We start from the raw sequence: 22,101 nt of genomic DNA, 5'->3' as shown, positions 1-22,101 counted from the left end.
AATAGGGTGGAGCTCCCAATGGTGCAATGGTTTAACCCTTGTGCTAGCAGATCTGAAGACTGACAGGTCAGAGGTTCGAATCTGGGGAGAGCATGGATGAGCTCCCTCTGTCAGCTCCAGCTCCCCATGCATGGACATGAGAGAAGTCTCGAACAAGGATGGTAAAACATCAAAACATCCAGGCATCCCCTGTCCTTGCAGACAGCCAATTCTCTCACACCAGAAGCGACTTGCAGTTTTTCAAGTCACTCCTGACACGGAAAAAAAAATCTATGTGTTTCTCTGTAAAAGTAGCATATTGTCCACATCACATGGCACACATGTGTGATGTAACATGAAAGGGCCTACACTTATGTCTTTATGAAGGGCCTGCACAAAGACATGTTCTTCAATCTGTATCAAAACGAAAAGCTTTCTAGCCCTCAAACAGGGGGCATTTTTATAATAAAAGACACCGGCCAGTCTGATCAGGGACAAGGTTTCCGATCCTCAAATAAGGGGCATCCCTCATAATAAAGAATCCTTTGGAAGCCTGGTTGACATTGCTACCATTTGCTTTGTATCAAAGCCTTATGTCTCCTCCAGCAGGGCACAATATATAGGTTAAGGTTAAAGTTTCCCCCTGACATTAAGTCTAGTCATATTCGACTCTGAGGGTTGGTGCTCATCTTCATTTCTAAGCCAAAGAGCTGGCGTTGACCATAGACACCTCCAAGGTCGTGTGGCTGGCATGCCTGCATGGAGTGCCATTACCTTTGCGCCAAGTCAGTACCTTTTGATCTACTCACATTTGTATATTTTTGAACTGCTAGGTTGGCAGAAGCTGGGGCTAACAGCAGAAGTTTACCTCGCTCCCCATATTTGAACTGGTGACCTTTCGGTCAGCAAGTTCAGCAGCTCAGTGGTTTGACCCACTGTGTCACCGGGGTCTCCAGGCAGAGGCGACCCTAGGTAATTTTCAATGGTAAGCAAGCAGTATTTTGCCCCCCCCCCTCCCAAAACCAATCACTGATATATATTTTCTGTTCGTCATGGGAGTTCTGTGTGCCATATCTGGTTCAATTCCATCATTGGTGGAGTTCAGAATGCTCTTTAATTGTAGGTGAACTATACATCCCAGTAACTACAACTCGCATATGTCAAGGTCTATTTCCCCCCCAGAGCGCCTCAAGAGTGGCCCTGGGCAAAATCAACTATACTGCATATGCTTACTTTGCGTAATGGGTTGAGCCGCCCCTGACTCCAGGGCACAATATATACCATATAATATATTTTATTGTTGTCGCTTCTGACTCTTTGTGACCTCATGGACCAGTCCACGCCATATATATAAAGAGCAAAAAATTTGAGTGACATGCCTTACAAGAATAAGATTCTGCAACTAACTCCCCAGTCTCCGATGTAATTTTAAATGGGCAAATGGAGAAGGGGACCTTGCAAAAGTTCAAACTGTGAATGTTAAGAAATCCAAACGTTGCAAAGCACACCTTTTAAACCTTCCCCTGGCAATTAGATGTCTTTGATTAATCAAAATATGCCATCTACACTCTGTAAAGCGTTCCAAGTATTTTACGTGTGTGTTGTGTTTTCTCTTCTGAGAGTCCTCGAAACTGGCTGGCTGAGCTTTGCCATTCTTGATGAAGCCACCGATTTGGAGGAGTAGGTGAGTCATAGGCTGAGATCATATGACTGTGAGTAAGATCACCCCGAACAGATGCGTGGGAAGCGGAACGGTGCAAAGAGGGGGGCAGAGGTGGAGGCAGGAGGGAAATCAAAACGGGGGCTTTGCCATCCATTATCCTGCAGAGTGGAGTTAATCTTGATTAGGGTTGCACAGGAGACACATTTACTTCCAAGCTGCAGCCGGGAGGCCTGAATAGCACACTGTTTCAAGAGCAAGGGGAAAGGCTTGGCCCAAAGACATTGTGCGGCCCAAGGCAGATCAATAAAGGATGAAGCCAAGCTCAACTGCATCATTCCCACACCAGTCCAAAATTTTGCCACAAGAGACAGAAAAAACAAAACAAAACCCAAACCCACAGGTGGATCTCTGCATCCCTGGCAATTCAAGGAGAATAAAAACAAATTTATTTATATATAATTCATTTATTTATTTATCGTGTCAGGGGCAACCAGACAATTATATTACATTTCTAGCAGAACAAAACAAACAGACAAAGCTCAAAATTTGCAAGCTTGGTAGTTGATTAGATGTCCTTTGACCAGTATCTGGCCACTTGGAGTGCCTCTGGTGTTGCTGCAAGGAGGTCCTCCATTGTGCATGTGGCAGGGCTCAGGTTGCATTGCAGCAGGTGGTCAGTGGTTTGCTCTTCTCCACACTCGCATGTCGTGGATTCCATTTTGTGGCCCCATTTCTTGAGGTTGGCTCTGCATCTCATGGTGCCAGAGCGCAGTCTGTTCAGCGCCTTCCAAGTCGCCCAGTCCTCTGTGTGCCCGGGGGGAGTCTCTCATTTGGTACCAGCCATTGGTTGTGGTGCTGGGGTTGAGCCTGCCACTTTTGGACTCTCGCTTGCTGAGGTGTTTCAGCGAGTGTCTCTGTAGATCTTAGAAAACTATTTCTTGATTTAAGTCATTGATGTGCCAGCTGATACCCAAACAAGGGATGAGCTGGAAATGTCTCTGCCTTGGTCCTTTCACTATTGGCTGCTACTTCCCGGCGGATGTCAGGTGGTGCAATTTCTCCAGTGGTGTAGGGCACAGACACCCCATGATAATGCGGCATGTCTCATTAAGAGCCACATCCACTGTTTTAGTGTGGTGAGATGTGTTCCACACTGGGCATGCATACTCTGCAGCAGAGTAGCATAGCGCAAGGGCAGATGTCTTCACTGTGTCTGGTTGTGATCCCCAGATTGTGCCAGTCAGCTTTCGTATGATATTGTTTCTAGCACCCACTTTTTGCTTGATATTCAGGCAGTGCTTCTTGTAGGTCAGAGCATGGTCCAGGGTGACTCCCAGGGATTTGGGTGTGCTGCAATGCTCCAGTGGGATAAAAGCAAATAAACATTTGCAATCCTTTTACGAAACCTTCAAGGTGCTTTTCTCATCTTGCCTAATAATGGGGTCAGCCCTGGAAAGCAACAGGAAAAGAGGCAAAACTGTCTGCAGAAGCCTCAATTTGAGGCAAGAAGCAGAGCTCTAAGAAAGTGAGGACAACTTTCAAGGGTGAGGGAACTACACTCTCATTTTACCCTTACCTTCCAGCAGTCCTTGATTTGGCACAAATAGGGTGCATCTATACTGTAGAATAGTGGCGCTCAACCTTCCTAATGCCGCGACCCCTTAATGCAGTTCCTCATGTTGTGGTGACCACCAACCATAAAATTATTTCTATTGCTACTTCATCACTGTAGTTTTGCTACTGTTATGAATTGTAATGTAAATATCTGGTATGCAGGATGTGTTTTCATTGACCGTACAAAATTTGGCACAAATACCAAATACGTCCAAATCTGAATACTTGGTGGGGTTGGGGGGAATTGATTTTGTCATTTGGGAGTTGTAGTTGCTGGGATTTATAGTTCACCTACAATCAAAGAGCATTCTGAACTCCACCAACAATAGTATTGAACCCAACTTGGTCAACAGAAAATACTGGAAGGCTTGCTATAAGTTCCTCATGTTGTGGTGACCCCCAACCATAACATTATTTTGTTGCTACTTCATAATAGTAATGTTGCTACTGTTCTGAATCATAATGTAAATATCTGATATGTAGGATGTATTTTCATTCACTGGACCAAATTTGGCATAAATCCCTGATATGCCCAAATTTGAATACTGGTGGGGTTGAGGGAGATTGATTTTGTCATTTTGGAGTTGTAGTTACTGGGATTTATAGTTCACCTACAATCAAAGAGCATTCTAAGCTCCACCAAGGATGGAATTGAACCAAATTTGGCACACAGAACTCCCATAATCAGCTGAAAATACTGGAAGGGCTTGGTGGGCACTGACATAGAATTCTGGAGTTGCAGTTCACCTACATCCAGAGAGCACTGTGGAAGCAAACAATGATGGATCTGGACCAAACTTGGCACGAATCCTCAATATGCCCAAATGTGAACACTAGTGGAGTTTGGGGGGAAATAGACCATGACATTTGGGAGTTTTAGTTGATGGGATTTATAGTTCACCTACAATCAAAGACCATTCTGAACTCCACCAACGATGGAATTGAACCAAACTTGCTCACAGTTCTCCCATGACCAACAGAAAATAATATATTTTCTGATGGTCTTTGGTAACCTCTCTGACACCCTCTCATGACCCCCCCCCCAGGGGTCCCGACCCCCAGGTTGAGAAACCCTGAAGGGCTCCTGGAGTGGCTTCCCCTTTTGCTTTGGCTCAGGGATGGTGATTGTTGTCTGTTTGTGCACGTTTCCGTTTTTGTTTTTAATGTTGATGCGGTCAATAGACTATTCAATAAACTTTGCTTTGCTTTGCTTTGGCTCATGACTAAGATTACCATTTTATGCAAATCTAATGTGCTCCCTAATTTTGCCAAAGTAATCCCCCCCCCAAAAAAAGGTGAGCATTAGATTTGAATAAACAGAGATATACACGGCGTGCAGTGTAATGCTTAACTGTCCAAGCCTGGATTAAGCACAACAGCCAGGCCTCGGTGCCAGGTCAGTCACCCCCAGGATGCCAAGGCGGATGACTCATCCGCCATAATTGCAAAGGAAGTGGCTGGAGCAGTTGCAACCCACTATCTCTGCCCGTGTCTTTGATGCGATTTTGGAGCTGCTGTGAGGGTCTTTGAGCAGACACCTGTGCTCCGAGCATCCCTCCCCGGATATTATAATTAAGCGTTTGCACCCAGTGCACCAGATCAAAAACAAGAGGGAGAAGCTAAAAATATCCCCCACCTCCTGAATCATAGATGAGTTGAAGAAGCACTGAGTCACTGAAGTTCATTTCCTTCCCAGGAGATATCGGGATGCATGGAGAGGCACAGCAATTGGGCAGAAACAAGGCTGGGTCAACACTCAGAGAAGAGAGCGCTATTCACTGGGCATACAGGGACTACATACTATGAGAAAGAAAGAGGGAAATGTAAACAGAAATAATAAAAAGACCTCACGACCTCTGAGAATGCTTGCCATAGATGCAGGCGAAATGTCAGAACATGGTCATATAGCCCAAAAAACCTATAACAACCCAGTGATTCCAGCCATGAAAGCCTTCAATCTATATAAATAAAAATGTAATGTTCGTTTGTGGGATTAACATAACTCAAAAACCACTGGATGAATTGACACTATATTTGGACACAAGACACCTCTCAGGCCAACGAGTGACCATCACTCATAAAACACTGAAAAACATAAAAAGCCAAAAAATAAACTTAAAAACCCAAAAAATAAAAAATACATTACAACGCATGCACAAAACCACACATCCACACACACACACACACATATATATACATATATACACAAACACACATATACACACATACACAAAACACATATACACAGACTGGGCCACAGCAACGTGTGGCAGGGGACGGCTAGTCTATATAAATAAAAATATAATGTTCGTTTGTGAATTAACATAATTAAAAACCATGGGACAAATTGACACCAAATTTGGACACTATACCCCTAACAGACCAAAGAGTGACCATCACTCATAAAAACACTGAAAAACACAGCAGAGGGGACTTTAAAAGCCATTTTAAAAAATACATTAAAGTGCATGCGCAAAACCATATATATATACACACATATATATGCACATATACACAAATATATACACACACATATACACATATACATAGACAAAACACATATACACAGACTGCACCACAGCAACGCATGGCAGGGGACGGCTAGTACAGAAATAATACTCCTTTCAGGAGTCAAGGGAGTGTTTTACTTCCTACTCTGCTGTGCAAGAGTAGTGTGAAAGGGGCTTAAGTTTGCCACAATTGAAGGAAACTGAGGGCAAAGGGGGAATTAGAGAGGAAGAGAGAGAAACTGAGACATTTGAGAAAGTGGGACGACTCAGGATTAATCAGGACTTTCCCCACCAAACCAGAACAGGACGAAGATCTATACATGCTGTCACTAAAACTAATGCAACAGACATGTTCATGTGTGCATATGTACAATTGCAGACTATGTTAACATTTTAAATTTTTTGCAAGCCACACTCTCTCAGCCTCAGAGAAAAACCAAATCATTCTCCCTTTGGACAAATCTTGCTCAGGAAACCCCATGATTTATGGTGGTCTTAGGGTCAAAAACAACCTGAGGGGCACGTGACAACAAAAGTGTTGCATTGCTGCTTTCTTTTACAGCAGCAGAAGGATTGCTATCTAATGCATGGGTCCCAGTTGTGTAAACTGAACCATTTATATATTTACGATATTTATAGCCGGCCTTTCTTAGCCATATGGTGACTCAAGGCTGGCACAATTCAATGCCATACATTCACAATAGAGCAATTAGAGCAATTAAAAACAATCAACATAACAATATAAAAACATATATATGAGGGTTGAGTGAAAAGTAATGCTTCCACTTTCATAACTCCTCAACAGATGCGGCAGGTACTGGCTTGTTCAGTAGACTCTCCTCTACACTTCCATTTTGGTTGGAAGCCTTAGCATTGAACGGTTGTGTTGTTAAAGTATGGAACCCTGCGCAGACGGTCAGTCAATGTGACTTAAGCAACGTGCAGTCATTGAATTGGGTTGTTGTAGGTTTTTTCGGGCTGTATGGCCATGGTCTAGAGGCATTCTCTCCTGACGTTTCACCTGCATCTATGGCAAGCATCCTCAGAGGTAGATGCAGGTGAAACGTCAGGAGAGAATGCCTCTAGACCATGGCCATACAGCCTGAAAAAACCTACAACAACCCAATGATTCTGGCCATGAAAGCCTTCGACAAGTCATTGACAAGCCTTCGACAAGACAAGTCATTCTTGTCAGCAGAAGGTGTCACCTCAAAGGAGATTCATCAGAGAATGCAAGCTGTTGATGGTGATTGTGTTGATGTGAGTGCTGTGTGTTGTTGGGTGAGTAAGTTCAAAGATGTTGAGGTGGGAACATCTGACTTGCGTGACAAAGAGTTGGACGTCCTGTGACAGCAACCACCGAGTTTTACAAGCAAAAGTTGAGAGATGATTCAGGACTATCGTCATATCACTCAGAAAGAAATTTCAAGCATAATCAGCATTATTGCTTTCCTTGGGTATTGGAAGATCTGTGCACGATGGGTACCCAGGATAAGAGAAACACTTTTTTTTGTCGTGTCAGGAGCGACCTGAGAAACTGCAAGTCACTTCTGGTGTGAGAGAATTGGCCGTCTGCAAGGACGTTGCCCAAGGGACGCCCGGATGATTTGATGTTTTATCATCCATGTGGGAGGCTTCTCTCATGTCCCCAGATGAGGAGCTGGAGCTGATAGAGGGAGCTCATCCACTTCTCCTTGGATTCGAACCTGCGCCCTGTCGGTCTTCAGTCCTGCTGGCACAAGGGTTCAACCCACTGCGCCACCGGAGGCTCCTAAGAGAAACACTGGTTGCGGAAACAGAGTGTCGACTTCTTCCATGACGGCTTCAGAAAATTGCTCATCGTTGGCAGAAATGTATCCAATTGTCTGGTGATTATGTGGAAAAGTGAATAGTGGTAGTTAAAGAGCACATTCTAAGGATTATTTCTGCATTTGATTTGTTAAAATATTCCCATCCAAACCCAAGTAACGAAGGTGGAGGCATTACTTTTCATTCAACCCTCGTATAACTAGGAATGAGTAGGAAGGAGTGCCAAGTTGGAGGAGGACAGCCGCATCTCCTTAGCATCGTGGCTGCTGCTGTTCATTTCCTCCCACCACATTTAACAGCAGAGATAAAAATATCCGAGGCACGAGCCTGCATGTTCTAAATATGGAAAAATGTCTTGTTTTGGATCAAATTTTTCTTTAAGATCTTCTCACTTGTGCTTCAAAGCTGTGATGTGGAACTTTACAACTTCTTCTTCTGTTCAGCTCTAAAAATAACCAGAGATTTCAGGCTAAATTCAGTTGCTAGTTCCAAGAAGATGGAGTTAGTTCTTCACATTTACAGGTTTAACTTTGGCGGATCTCATTATTCACAGATTTGAACAATATGGTGTCTTGTCAAAGACTTTCATGGCCAGAATAACTGGGTTGTAGTAGTTTTTTTCGGGCTATATGGCCATGTTCTAGAGGCATTATCTCCTGACATTTCGCCTGCATCTATGGCAGGCATCCTCAGAAATTGTGAGGATGCTTGCCATAGATGCAAGTGAAACCTCACGACCTCTGAGGATGCTTGCCATAGATGCAGGCGAAACGTCAGGAGAGAATGCCTCTACAACATGGCCATATAGCCCAAAAAAAAAACTACAACAACCCAATATGGTGTCTCTGTGACACACTGCTTCTTAAACAGAGGGTCTCAAACCCAAATGGGGTCCCCTTTGATCAATGTTAGGATCAATGTATTGTCGAAGGCTTTCATGGCCGGAATCACTCAGTTCTTGTGGGTTTTTTCGGGCTATATGGCCATGTTCTAGAGGCATTTCTCCTGACGTTTCGCCTGCATCTATGGCAGGCATCCTCAGAGGTGAGGACCTCACCTCTGAGGATGCCTGCCATAGATGCAGGCGAAACGTCAGGAGAAATGCCTCTAGAACATGGCCATATAGCCCGAAAAAACCCACAAGAACTGAATGTTAGGATCCTGAAAAGTTTTGGGGAACAGTAAAAGTTTTCTAAATGCCATCTAGTGGCTGTTTTAGGCATTGCCATGAATCTGTTGTGCAGACTGCTTCGACTGGCCTTCAGCCTGTTTAACAAGCCATTAAAATGCTGATTTGTTACCAGTAAATGTTTGGGTTGTTGTGTGTATTCCAGGCTGTGTGGCCATGTTCCAGAAGCATTCTCTCCTGACATTTCACCCACATCTATGGCAGGCATCCTCAGAGGTTGTGAGGTCTGTTGGAAACTAAGCAAGTGAGGTTTATATAACTGTGGAATGCCACGGGTGGGAGAAAGAACTCTTGTCTGCTGGAGGCATGAATGTTGCAATTGGCCACCTTGATTAGCATTCAATGGCCTTGCAGCTTCAAAGCCTGACTGCTTCCTGCCTGGGGAGACCCTTTGTTAGGAGGTGTTAGCTGGCTCAGATTGTTTCGTGTCTGGAATTCCTCTGTTTTCTGAGTGTTTCTCTCTATTTATGGGAGAAAGAACTCTTGTCTGCTGGGAGGCAAGTGTGAATGTTGCACACTTTTTCGGGCTATATGGCCATGTTCTAGAAGCATTCTCTCCTGGCGTTTTGCCTGCATCCATGGCAAGCATCCTGAGCCAAAACATCAAGAGAGAACATGGCCATATAGCCTGGAAAACCTACAACAACCCAGTGATTCCAGCCATGAAAGCCTTCAACAATACATTAACCATTCTTTGTCGGGTCAAATCTTTGTGTATAAGGTGGATCTTTAAATATATATATATATAAACGTGGGAATTTCCGACAAAGATGTGGCATCCGGTAAGCCAGCTAACCTTATTTGAATGTGCTGTCTTCTCTTTCACTTCCTGGCAGAGGAAATGTCTTGCTGCATCAGTGATTTCTCGAGAACCACATTTTCCACACCCGACCTATCTTTGCTGTACACCTATCTGCCTGTGCATTGCAGTCTGCTTTTCGAACAAGGCAGGATGTTCGTTTGAAAATCTTTCACAATTGCACTGTATCACATATCCTCCACCATTCCCAATTTGGCAGCCATAGTCACGATTCAGTGCCCTTCCCAGAAATCTCAGGCAAAAGCAAACTGCTGCGCACACTTCTGCATTGTGTGTTCTTCCTCATTAATACTTAGTAGCCATCTTGACCATAACTCTGATGTTCCTTAGCCACATATGTCCCTTTCTTCAACAGGGATCACAAACATTGGACAGCATGCCTGGGGTTGGCATGCATCTGGCGCGGTTAGTTTATCTATGTTTTTCTGTTTACTTACTTGTTGTTCGAGTAGGATAATTCTCCAAGGTGGGTCCGTAGGTGACTATGGAGCCCTGTTCTTGACCTGCATGTTCTCCCAAAGTGAAGGTTTCCAGGTGGAAGGTGGTCCGATCGGGGTTGGCTTGATGCACCTTCCTCTTGCCATGTTTCTCTCTTTCACCCTCCATTCATGCCTTTTCAAATTCTACAGCACTGCTGGTCACAGCTGACCTCCAGCTGGAGCACTCAAGGGCCAGGGCTTCCCAGTTCTCAGTGTCTATGCCAGAGTTTTTAAGGTTGGCTTTGAGCCCATCTTTAAATCTCTTTTCCTGCCCATCAGCATTCCATTTTCCATTCTTGAGTTCGGAGTAGAGCAACTGCTTTGGGAGATGGTGGTCGGGCATCCGGACAACGTGGCTGGACCAGCGGAGTTGATGGCAGATGGCCATCACTTCAATGCTGGTGGTCTTTGCTTCTTCCAGCATGCTGACATTTGTCCACTTGTCATCCCAAGAGATTTTCAGGATTTTCCGGAGGCAGCGCTGATAGAATCGTTCCAGGAATTGCATGTGACGTCTGTAGACAGTCCACGTCTCACAGGTGTATAGCAGGGTTGGGAGGACAATAGCTTTATGAACTAGCACCTTGGTATCCCTACAGATGTCCCGGTCCTCAAACACTCTCTGCTTCATTCGGAAAAATGCTGCACTCGCAGAGCTCAGGTGGTGTTGTATTCCAGTGTCAATGTTGATCTGTAAACAGTCTACGTCTCGCAGGCATATAGCAGGGTTGGGAAGACAATAGCTTTATAAACAAGCAACTTGATATCCCTATGGATGTCCCGATCCTCAAACACTCTCTGTTTCATTCAGAAAAATGCTGCACTCACAGAGCACAGGCGGTGTTGTATTTCGGTGTCAATGTTGACGTCTGTAGACAGTCCACGTCTCGCAGGCATATAGCAGGGTTGGGACGACAATCGCTTTATAAACAAGCCCCTTGGTATCCCTACGGATGTCCCGGTCCTCAAACACTCTGCTTCATTCGGAAAAATGTTGCACTCACAGAGCTCAGGTGGTGTTGTATTTCAGTATCAATGTTGACTTTTGTGGAGAGGTGGCTGCCAAGGGAGCGGAAATGGTCAACATTTTCTAATGTTCCACCATTAAGCTGTATTTCAGGCATTGGAGAGGGATTGGCTGGTGACTGCTCGAAGAGCACTTGAGTTTTCTTGATGTTCAATGACAGGCTGAGCTTCTCGTAAGCTTCTTAAAAGGTGTTTAGAGTGGCTTGCAGATCTTCTGAATGCGCACAGACGAAGTTGTCATCAGCATATTGGATTTCTATAACAGATGTTGTTGTAACCTTGGTTTTGGCTTTCAGTCCGCTGAGGTTAAATAGCTTGCCATCTGTCTGATAGATGATTTCCACTCCGGTGGGAAGCTTCCCATCAACAAGATGAAGTATCATAGCGATGAAGATGGAAAATAAGTTTGGGGCAATAACACAACCCTGTTTGACACCTGATTCCACCTTAAATGGAACCTTTTTCTGTATACAAACCGAGACTGCATAACAAGGGCCTGCAGCTTGTGAGTTGCAAAGCCTGAAGCTGTGCATAGTGGCCAAACTTGGGTTTCGCAGCTCCCAGCTCATAAGAGTCAACCAGCAACAAAGACATTTATTCAGCTCTGAGTGGTTTCCATACATATCTACCCTCTGTGACTATTTAGACCAGGCATGGGCAAACTTGGGTTTAGACATTAGACTTTCCAAGATGCCACCAGACATTTTTTTGCATTCATACCATGCCCTTCAACTGTCCCAATTTGATATGCACAATCCGAATTAATTCTCTATCATCCCACTTTGTGAACAGCTTTTAAAGTGTCCTAACTTCTCTTTCAGCCTTTGCTCTCAGCTTACTTCAGTTGCTGCAAAGAGTGAAAAATACTCTGTTAAATCGGCAAAGGTAAGAGAAGAAGAAGGGGCCGAATCTTGCCCTTCTCCATAGATCTCCCTTAACTTGTGTATTATTTCTTATTAATAGTGTTTGCCTTACTCTGAAGTTACTTGGCCATTGGGTTGCTGAGAGTTTTCCGGGCTGTAGGGCCATGTTCCAGAAGCATTCTCTCCTGACGTTTCACCTACATCTATGGTAGGCATCCTCAGACATCACAACTTCTGAGGATGCCTGCCATAGATGTGGGCAAAACATCAGGAGAGAGTGCTTCTGGAACATGGTCATGCAACCTGGAAAACTCACAGCGACCCAGTGATTCTGGCCATGAAAGCCTTTGGCATTACTTGGCTATGTTTGTTCTGGTTTTCTCCCCTGAAATGTTGAAAGGTTAGGCCCAACATTGTGAAATAATATGGGAAACCCCTATGTATTGCAAAGGAAATATAAAGGTAAGGTAAAGGTTTTCCCCTGATATTAAGTCCAGTCGAGTCCGACTCTGGAGGTTGGTGCTCATCTCCATTTCTGAGCCGAAGAGCTGCCATTGTCCATAGACACCTCCAAGGTCATGTGGCCAGCATGACTGCACTGAACATTGTTACCTTCCTGCTGGAGCCGTACCTATTGATCTACTCACATTTGCATGTTTTCGAACTGCTAGGTTGGCAGAAGCTGGAGCTAATAGCAGGACCTCACATTGCTCCCTGGATTTGAACCTGTGACCTTTCGACCAGCAAGTTCAGCAGCTCAGCGCTTTAACCCACTGCGCCATTATAATATTATAATATATAATAATTATAATATAATATAGGTAAAGGTTTTCCCCTGACATTAAGTCCAGTCGTGTCCGACTGTGAGGGTTGGTGCGCATCTCCATTTCTAAGCTGAAGAGCCAGCTTGTCCATAGACACCTCCAAGGTCATGTGGCTGGCATGACTGCATGGAGCGCCGCTACCTTCCCGCCGGAGCGGTACCTATTGATCTACCTGTACCTTGGGAAGCCTGACTTGGCCACGGTGGTCCATGCTCTTATTACATCCCAGAAGCTGGGTGATGCTCATCTCCATTTCTAAGCCAAAAAGCCAGCATTGTCCATAGACACCTCCAAGGTCACGTGGCCAGCACAACTGCATGGAGCGCCATCACCTTTCCACAGAAGCTGGGTGATGCTCATCTCCATTTCTAAGCCAAAGAGCCAGCATTGTCCATAGACACCTCCAAGGTCATGTGGCCAGCACAACTGCATGGAGCGCCATCACTTTTCCACAGAAGCTGGGTGATGCTTATCTCCATTTCTAAGCTGAAGAGCCGGTGTTGTCCATAGACACCCCCGAGGTCATGTGGCCAGCACAACTGCATGGAGCACCATCACCTTTCCACAGAAGTTGGGTGATGCTTATCTCCATTTCTAAGCTGAAGAGCCAGCGTTGTCCATAGACACCTCCAAGGTCATGTGGCCAGCACAACTGCATGGAGCACCATCACCTTTCCACAGAAGCTGGGTGATGCTCATCTCCATTTCTAAGCTGAAGAGCCAGCGCTGTCCATTGACACCTCCATGGTCACGTGCCTTCTAGGCTAGCAGAAGCTGGGGCTAACAGCGGGAGCTCACACCAGTCCCTGGTACCTTCTTGCCGGAGCGGTACGTATTGATCTACTCACATTTATATGATAGATTGGCAGAAGCTAGCCCCAGGGGAAGCTCATGCTGCTCCCCAAATTCAAACCTGCGACTTTGTATCTGACGGAAGGGGCCTGAGGTCAGGAGTTGAAGTCCAAAACACCTCGAGGGCCAAAGTTTGCCCATACCTGGTCTACACAGACCATATCATGCAGTTCAAAGAGTGCAGATCCATCCGAAGACAAGGGGAGCGTGTTGATGTTGGATATATTCATAAAGTAAACAAGCTACAGTAAGGCCTTGGGGATAAAAGGACTCAGATTGCACCCAAGATGGAATTGTTTGCATTTTCAAATGCTGCCAGACCTTTTCAACCTGAGACAGTTTAGGCACACGACAGATGTTGCCTCTCCTTGCGTTTCGTCACGTGTTTCACGGAGGCACATGAACACCCAAGGGAGAGGGAAGAAGGGGTGGCACAGGGACACGGGAGGTCTCAGGCCCCGCACAGACGGTCTAACCATGAGATGCAAGGGAAGAAAACAGAACAGACATGCTTCACCCTTTCCAAAGGCACGAGGATGGAGATGAATTGCAAAAGGCAACCCAGGTATAGTGTCACTCTAATGCAAGAGAAGGGAGCATCTTACCCAATTACATTTCCCTTCAGTCCCTTCATTTATAACACTCCAGAGAGTTGGATACTCAAAAATTATTCATCACCGGAACCATTATATTTGCATTCCCTTGATCACGTTGCCAGCCTTTTTCTCTGGATGTCTGAATTATATTTCCAAATGCTTGGCTCGAATTTTAAGTCACTGCAATGCTAAACATTTGGGAGATTGGGTTGCTGTGAGTTTTCCGGGCTGTATGGCCATGTTCCAGAAGCATTCCCTCCTGACGTTTCACCTGCATCTATAGCAGACATCCTCAGAGATTGTGAGTGCTGGAAACTAGGAAAATTGGGTTTATATATCTGTGGATGTCCAGGGTGGAAGAAAGAAAGCTTGTCTGCTCGAGGCAAGTGTGAATGTTGCAACTGACCAATTAGCATTGAATAGCCTTGCAGCTTCAAAGCCTGGCTGCTGTTTGAGGTCGGTGTAAATGTTGCAATTTGGGGGACTGAAGGGACATTTCCCTGGGGAGGCAGAATTTTTTAAAATAATTTTTTATTTAATTTATTAGGAAAAGGAGGGAATGGGTTGATATTCCAAGTCAAGTGGGAAAATAATTTAGTTTTTTTTTCCTGGGGAGGCAGAATTCTTATTGTCAGGGGGAAATGCCTTAATTTCATCCTCCTTCATCATGATATTCCTGTATCAAGACCAATTTATTGAAAAAACATATATTATTCCATCCTATGCTAGGCTGCACCAGGATGCATTATATTTTTGTCTTACCAAACAGCTGTCTCAGAGCATGGTTATTTCCTTAAGATACCTTTGTGGTTACATTACCCACAACAGGTAACTTGAATGCAGTAGTACACTGACTAGGGATGTGAATCTGTTTTAAAAATAACTGTATTCCCCCCACGTTTTTCCTTCACTGAGCCCTGCCTCACGTTTGTACACACGCGGCACAAGGAGTTGTGGGCGGCATGTGCTTTTTTCATTCATGAATAACAAAAATACCCAGGAGTCGCATGGGTTTTCCTATTCCCCACCACTAGCTTAGGTAGTATATTCCTAACCAGATACTAAACCTAGGACAGGCAAATATATACACAGTGGCAGCAGACGACCAGAAGAGATGCAGGACCAAGAAATCCATTCAAACATCCCAGTGCCACAAGGTGACTCTATGGCAGTGGTTCTCAACCTGTGGGTCCCCAGATGTTTTGGCCTACAATTCCCAGAAATCCCAGCCAGTTTACCAGCTGTTTTTGGGAGCTGAAGACCAAAACATCTGGGGACCTACAGGTTGCAAAACACAAAAATATCCAGGAGTTGCATGGGTTTTCTTGTTCCCCATTACTAGCTTAGGTACTATATTCCTAACCAGATACTTAACCCAGGACAGGCAAATGTAAACACAGTGGCAGCAGACGAGCAAGTGAGATGCAGAACCTGGAAATCCATTCAAACATCCCAGTGCCACAAGGTGACTTTATGGCAGTGGTTCTCGATTTATGGGCCCCCAAATGTTTTGGCCAACAACTCCCAGAAATCCCTGCCAGTTTACCAACCATTTCTGGGAGTTGAAGGTCAAAACATCTGGGGACCTACAGGTTGCAAACCACAAAAATATCCAGGAGTTGCATGGGTTTTCTTATTCCCCATTACTAGCTTAGGTACTATATTCCTAACCAGATACTTAACCCAGGACAGGCAAATGTAAACACAGTGGCAGCAGACGAGCAAGTGAGATGCAGAACCTGGAAATCCATTCAAACATCCCAGTGCCACAAGGTGACTTTATGGCAGTGGTTCTCGATTTATGGGCCCCCAAATGTTTTGGCCAACAACTCCCAGAAATCCCTGCCAGTTTACCAACCATTTCTGGGAGTTGAAGGTCAAAACATCTGGGGACCTACAGGTTGCAAACCACAAAAATATCCAGGAGTTGCATGGGTTTTCTTATTCCCCTTTACTAGCTTAGGTAGTATATTCCTAACTAGATACTTAACCTAGGACAGGCAAATGTAAACACAGTGGCAGCAGATGAGCAAGTGAGATGGAAATCCATTCAAACATCCCAGTGCCAAAAGGTGACTCTATGGCATTGGTTCACAACCTGTAGGTCCCCAGATGTTTTGGCCAACAACTCCCAGAAATCCCAGCCAGTTTACCAGCTGTTTCTGGGAGTTGAAGGCCAAAACATCTGGGGACACACAGGTTGAGAACCACTGCTCTACGGCAAGACCCATAATCAGTTTCCACATGTGTAATATGGGGATACTTATTCTATCCTATAGTTGGAAGAGACCTCATGGGTCATCAAATCCAACCTTCTGCCAAGAAGCAGGAAAATCACATTCAAAGCACCCCCAACAGATGGCCGTCCAAGCTCTGTTTAAAAGCCTCCAAAGAAGGAGCCTCCACCACACTTTGGGGCAGAGAGTTTCACCGTTGAACAGCTCTCACAGTCAGGAAGTTCTTCCTCAGGTTCAGGTGGAATTTCCTTTCTTGTAGTTTGAAGCCATTTTACTAGCATTTTTTTTTTTACAGAATGGTTACAAAGATTGAGACAGAGTTGCTTTGAACACTGACATACTACTTCAAAGATATAAACTCTCTTTCAAAACAGATACTATATCAAGTAAAAACAAGGTATTTTTCAAAAAAGGAGAGGAAAGGAAATGTCTTACCCGGACGGTGTACGACACCCCGGCTTCCAAACGTGATTCACCCTTGTGTCCGAGATCTTTGTCCAGTTTTGATAGAGTGGCAGAGTCTTCACAGCTCAGCAAGAAACTGTCCCCTTGGAGGTCTGGGTTCGCCTTGGGGGGCTTCTCGTCGCCCCGCGAATACGAAGTGGAGAGGCAGGTGGACAAACTGATGTCCGGCAAGGCTGAGCTGGCTGGGACGGTTGTGCATTCTGTGAGCTTGATCTTGGGCACCTCTTTAGTCCGTAGGCAAAAGTTCTTGAAGCTCGGGAGGGCAGAAGGGTTGGCCAGCTTAATGTTAGCCATGCGAGGTATCAGAGTCCCCAAAGCCAGGGAGCTGTTCGGGGTGCCGACGGCAACCTCTTCGATGGGGACATTCGGTGCCGAAGCTGGAGAGGATGCCGAGGCTTTGAGGTGCAGAGAACCACCGTGTGCATCTTCTTCCAACGGTGTGACGGACTCATTCCTGAAGCGGCTGTACTTTGCCCTGTGCAGCATCCCTGGGTCTCTTGCCAGTCCTACATACAGTATATGTCCACTCAGGCTTTGTGGAACGCGTTCTCTCATAGCCTTCCAAGTTCTGTCTCCGGGTGCCCTTCCCTTCCTAAGTCAGCTTCCTTCTTAGGAATGAAAGAAAGAAATAGGGAATTAAGCAAAGCAGAACAATTTTGAAAAGGAAGAAGAAGAGAGCCGGTCGGTTCACTGGCGGTGTCCTCGACGGTTTCTCGAGCGGCTTCCTGCTTGCGATAAACCCGGTTCCGTTATGTCCTGACATCTGGCTCTTTGGAATTAAATCTAAACGAAACACAGATGCAGGTAAAACTAAAGAAAGCTGCAGCTGTTTAATCTGCAAAGCTGTTCTCGGTCGGTCGTAACATTGGCAAGCCGGCTCTACATTGCCCTCGGCTATGAACACTCACTGCCATATCCCTGTATCGTGAAAGAGCACAGCTCCGTCGGCCGTTAAAAAATGAAATAAAAATAGAGAAACTGTACTTTGTGCCCTGAAAGAGACAGCAGAAGCATCTCCACAACAATGAAAAAAGATTTGTTCCCCTTACAAAAAAAAAGACCCTTTTTCTTTCAATCTTGAACTGCTCTGCTGCAGGAAAATATTGTTAATTTGCAATTTCAATCATAGGTGGGGAAATCCCATACGAAATCCTTCTCTAGCTCAGTTAGTAAAAACCTAGATGCCTTAGCACTGAAGTATCGCCCCAAATTAGTCCTCGTAGATTAATGATCCGGCAGATCTGGGCTTCAGGTCTTCCGAAGCATGATCTTATGAATGGAAAGGTTCTCGGGAAACGTCTTTTTTGAGTCATCTGTCTGTTTTCCTCCGTCTCCAGGTCATGGCAGGCTCTTTTCTAGGAGGATGAGAGAAGAGAATGTTGCCGATTTTATGAATGAAGTTTTCTGAATGAATTTCGCTGTGTGCAAGCTCAATAAATCTGTGAATGGAGCCGAGAATGGCTGGAACTGACTGACAATCCCAGGGGTGTTCAATCCTCAGCCAATCAGGAGGAAGCCCAGTGACTCATGCACCATAAATATACTAAACTAGTAGCCATGCGAAATGTGACTTTTTGGCGAAGGGGGCAGTTCTTAATGTACTGCTAGGTAGTGAATGGATGGAGACATCAATCATTACCATGCCAATAGATCTAATTCATTCCTGTTGAGGGGAGGGGAGGGGGAAGCAAACAGCATGTAGCTGTGTGTGAGTATGTGCATGTGTGCTGTTATTTCTGCAATGCAGCATGAGAGGCTTGGAAAAAGGGGGGTGAAGCGGAGAAGAGAAAATCTTTTCCACGATGTGGCTTGCGATTCTGGAAGCGGTGATGCACTGTTTTTAGAAACCGGGCCTCTCTTTATTGACTCCCTGCTCGATATCTAATGGCACTTCCTGTGCCGATCAAATTTACTCTGAAGGCACAATAAAAACTGCAAAGGAGTGAGCACACAGGAAGCGGAGATCTGAGTAGGCAATACAATAAAGTACATCGCATCCTCTCTCGTACTGCAAACCATTAGGGAGGAATTCAAAACTGTAACAAGCAGAAGGGGATGCTCTGAGGTTTTAATGCCCCTTGTTATAAACGCGCCGGGGACGATGTGCATTTTAAAAACACTTTGATTTGGTGCTGGAGGGGGAAAAAAGAGCTTCATTTAATTATATGCATAGGGGCTTTCTTTTAAATATCTATTCTTATTTTGCATGTTCTACAGCAATGGTTCTCAACCTTCCTAATGCCGTGACCCCTTAAATACAGTCCCACATGTTGTGGTGACCCCCAACCATAACATTGTTTTTGTTGCTGCTTCATAACAGTCGCAAGGCCGAACAGGGCATAGGGTTACAGCCTGTGTTGGACGGGGTTACACTCCCACTGAAGACGCAGGTTCGCAGCTTGGGAGTGATCCTGGACTCATCGCTGAGCCTGGAACCTCAGGTTTCGGCGGTGACCAGGGGAGCATTTGCACAGCTAAAGCTTGTGTGCCAGCTGCGCCCATACCTTGGGAAGTCTGACTTGGCAACGGTAGTCCACGCTCTGGTTACATCCCGTTTAGACTACTGCAACGCTCTCTACGTGGGGTTGCCTTTGAAGATGGCTCGGAAGCTCCAACTAGTCCAACGCTCGGCAGCCATGATTTTAACAGGAGCGGAGTGCAGGGAGCATACAACCCCCCTGTTGCGCCAACTCCACTGGCTACCAATCTGCTATAATACCAGGCTCAATTCAAAGTGCTGGCGTTGGCCTTTAAAGCCCTAAACGGTTCCGGCCCAAGCTACCTATCCGACCGCATCTCTGCCTATGAACCCACCAGGACTTTGAGATCTTCCGGGGAGACCCTGCTCTCGATCCCACCTGCTTCTCAAGCACGGCTGGCGGGGACAAGAGATAGGGCCTTCTCGGTGGTGGCTCCTCGGCTGTGGAACGCCCTTCCTACAGACATTAGACTAGCACCATCTCTAATGGTATTCCGCAAAAAAGTGAAGACCTGGCTGTTTGAGCAGGCGTTCGAATAATGAGTGCAATGATTGGTTAATGAACACTGGAATGGAACAATGGATGACAAATCTGGAACATGTTTTTGATGACAAGACGACAGTGAATGGGTATTGTAGTAACTCTTTATTAATTGTGCAATGTGTTAGGTTGTTAACTGTTTTTATACTGTAGCACTGAATTTTTGCCAAGAGCAGGGCCTCCCCAGAAGATCTTAGACTCCGAGGTGGGACATAGAGGGAGATCCGTTTGGACAGATACGCTGGGTTATAGTTCACCTATAGATTTGGAGGGCCATCATCCTCGGGATACAATGGATTGCCTAAGAAGAAGTCTAGCCTATCCACCAGGTTGGGGAAGGCCAAGTGGTGTCCTGTTTTGCTCCAGAAACAGCCTTAGAACAAGGGTTAAAGCAGCGTTTCACAACCTGAGGGTCAGGACCCCTAGGGGGGTTGTAAGGGGGTGTCAAAGGGGTTGCCAAAGACCATCCAAAAACACAGTATTTTTTCTTGGCCATGTGGATAAACTACAAATCTGAGCAACTACAACTCCCAAATGCCAAGTCTATTTTCCCCAAACTCCACCAGTGTTCAGATATGGGCATATTGAGTATTTGAGCCAAATTTGGTCCAGATCCATTGTCTGAGTCCACAGTGCTCTCTGGGTGCAGGTGAACTACAACTCCTAAACTCAAGATCAATGCCTACCAAACCCTTCCAGTATTTTCTGTTGGTCATGGGAGTCCTGTGTGCCAAATTTGGTTCAATTCCATCACTGGAGCAGGTCAGAATGCTCTTTGATTGTAGATGAACTATAAATCCCAGCAACTACAACTCCCAAATTACAAAATAATGTCAAGGGGAATACCTTTACTTTGCAACCTATGTGCCTCAATGATCAGGCACATGCCTGGCAAGCCCATTATACAGTTGCAACACCTACAGCAAAACATATTCAAATGCTACTCTGCTTTAATGTGGTATCGATGGTGCCACATGTGCGACTCTGCTTCCTCCCCACACACACATACACACACAGAGTCAGCTGGATGCAACCATTGTTCCCCACCAACCACTCCACATGCCGAGCACAACTTACGCCTCCACACGCGACTAATAGCATGCTAGCTTTCCATTAAAACCTGGAGAGCCTTCTCCAGTTTTCAGTATAGCTGTCTTCTTCGAGTCCTATATGCAACAGGGGATGACTTTGGTTCTACACCTTTGTGCAGTTTTCGACTTATCTTTCTTTCTCTGCACTAAGTAAAGGTAAAGGTTTCCCCTTGACATTAAGTCTAGTTGGATCCAACTCTGGGGGTTGGTGCTCATCTCCATTTCTGAGCCAAAGAGCCGGCGTTGCCCGTAGACGCCTCCAAGGTCATGTGGTCCGCATGACTGCATGGAGTGCCATTACCTTCCTACCGAAGCACTACCTATTGTCTTTTGTTCTGCCCACTCCACTTCTGAGTCTGTTCAGGGACTTCCAAGTTGCCCAATCTAAAAGTTTCACAGCCCTCTACTGTCCATCTGCACTGACCATTTGATGCAGATCAAGTTACATTATATGGTCAGTGTAAAGCTAAAGTTTCCCCCTTGACATTTAATCTAGTTGGCTGGTGCTCATCTCCATTTCTGAGCCAAAGAGCCGACGTTGTCCGTAGACGCCTCCAAGGTCATATGGTCAGCTTGACTGCATGGAGCACTGTTACCTTCCCGCCGAAGCAGTACCTATTGATCTACTCACATTTGCATGTTTTCAAACTGCTAGGTTGGCAGAAGCTGGGACTAACAATGGGAGTAAAAGACTTATTTTGATCATACAGTCTTTAATTATATAATCTTCTGTGGATTTAGTATATATTGTAGTTATATGTATATAGGTAAAGGTAAAGATTTTCCCCTGACATTAAGTCCAGTCGTGTCCGACTCTGGGGGTTAGTGCTCATCTCCATTTCTGAGCCGAAGAGCCGGCATTGTCCGTAGACGCCTCCAAGGTCATGTGGATGGCATGACTGCAAGGAGCACTGTTATTTCCCGCCGAAGCAGTACCTATTGATCTACTCACATTTGCATGTTTTCAAACTGCTAGGTTGGCAGAAGCTGGGACTAACAATGGGAGTAAAAGACTTAATTTGATCATACAGTCTTTTATTATATCATCTTCTGTGGACCAAATA

General features: G+C 45.3%; 1 protein-coding gene across 1 annotated transcript in view; it reads right to left on the bottom strand.

Annotated features, from left to right (window-relative positions):
- The window catches only part of SHC4 (SHC adaptor protein 4), a 62,812-nt gene extending 44,413 nt beyond the window's left edge, over nucleotides 1–18,399 (bottom strand). Inside the window, exon 1 of the mRNA XM_060755306.2 lies at nucleotides 16,897–18,399. Coding sequence (XP_060611289.2) covers nucleotides 16,897–17,481 — 585 coding nt within the window. The 5' untranslated portion in view covers nucleotides 17,482–18,399. The remainder of the gene's footprint in view (nucleotides 1–16,896) is intronic.
- Between the last annotated feature and the right edge of the window lie 3,702 nt (nucleotides 18,400–22,101).

This window comes from Anolis sagrei, chromosome 9 (genome assembly GCF_037176765.1).
Source record: "Anolis sagrei isolate rAnoSag1 chromosome 9, rAnoSag1.mat, whole genome shotgun sequence".
NCBI classification, from domain to species: Eukaryota; Metazoa; Chordata; class Lepidosauria; order Squamata; family Dactyloidae; genus Anolis; species Anolis sagrei.
The sequence above is the reverse complement of the archived record's forward strand: the minus strand, read 5'-3'. Positions and strand labels throughout refer to the sequence as shown.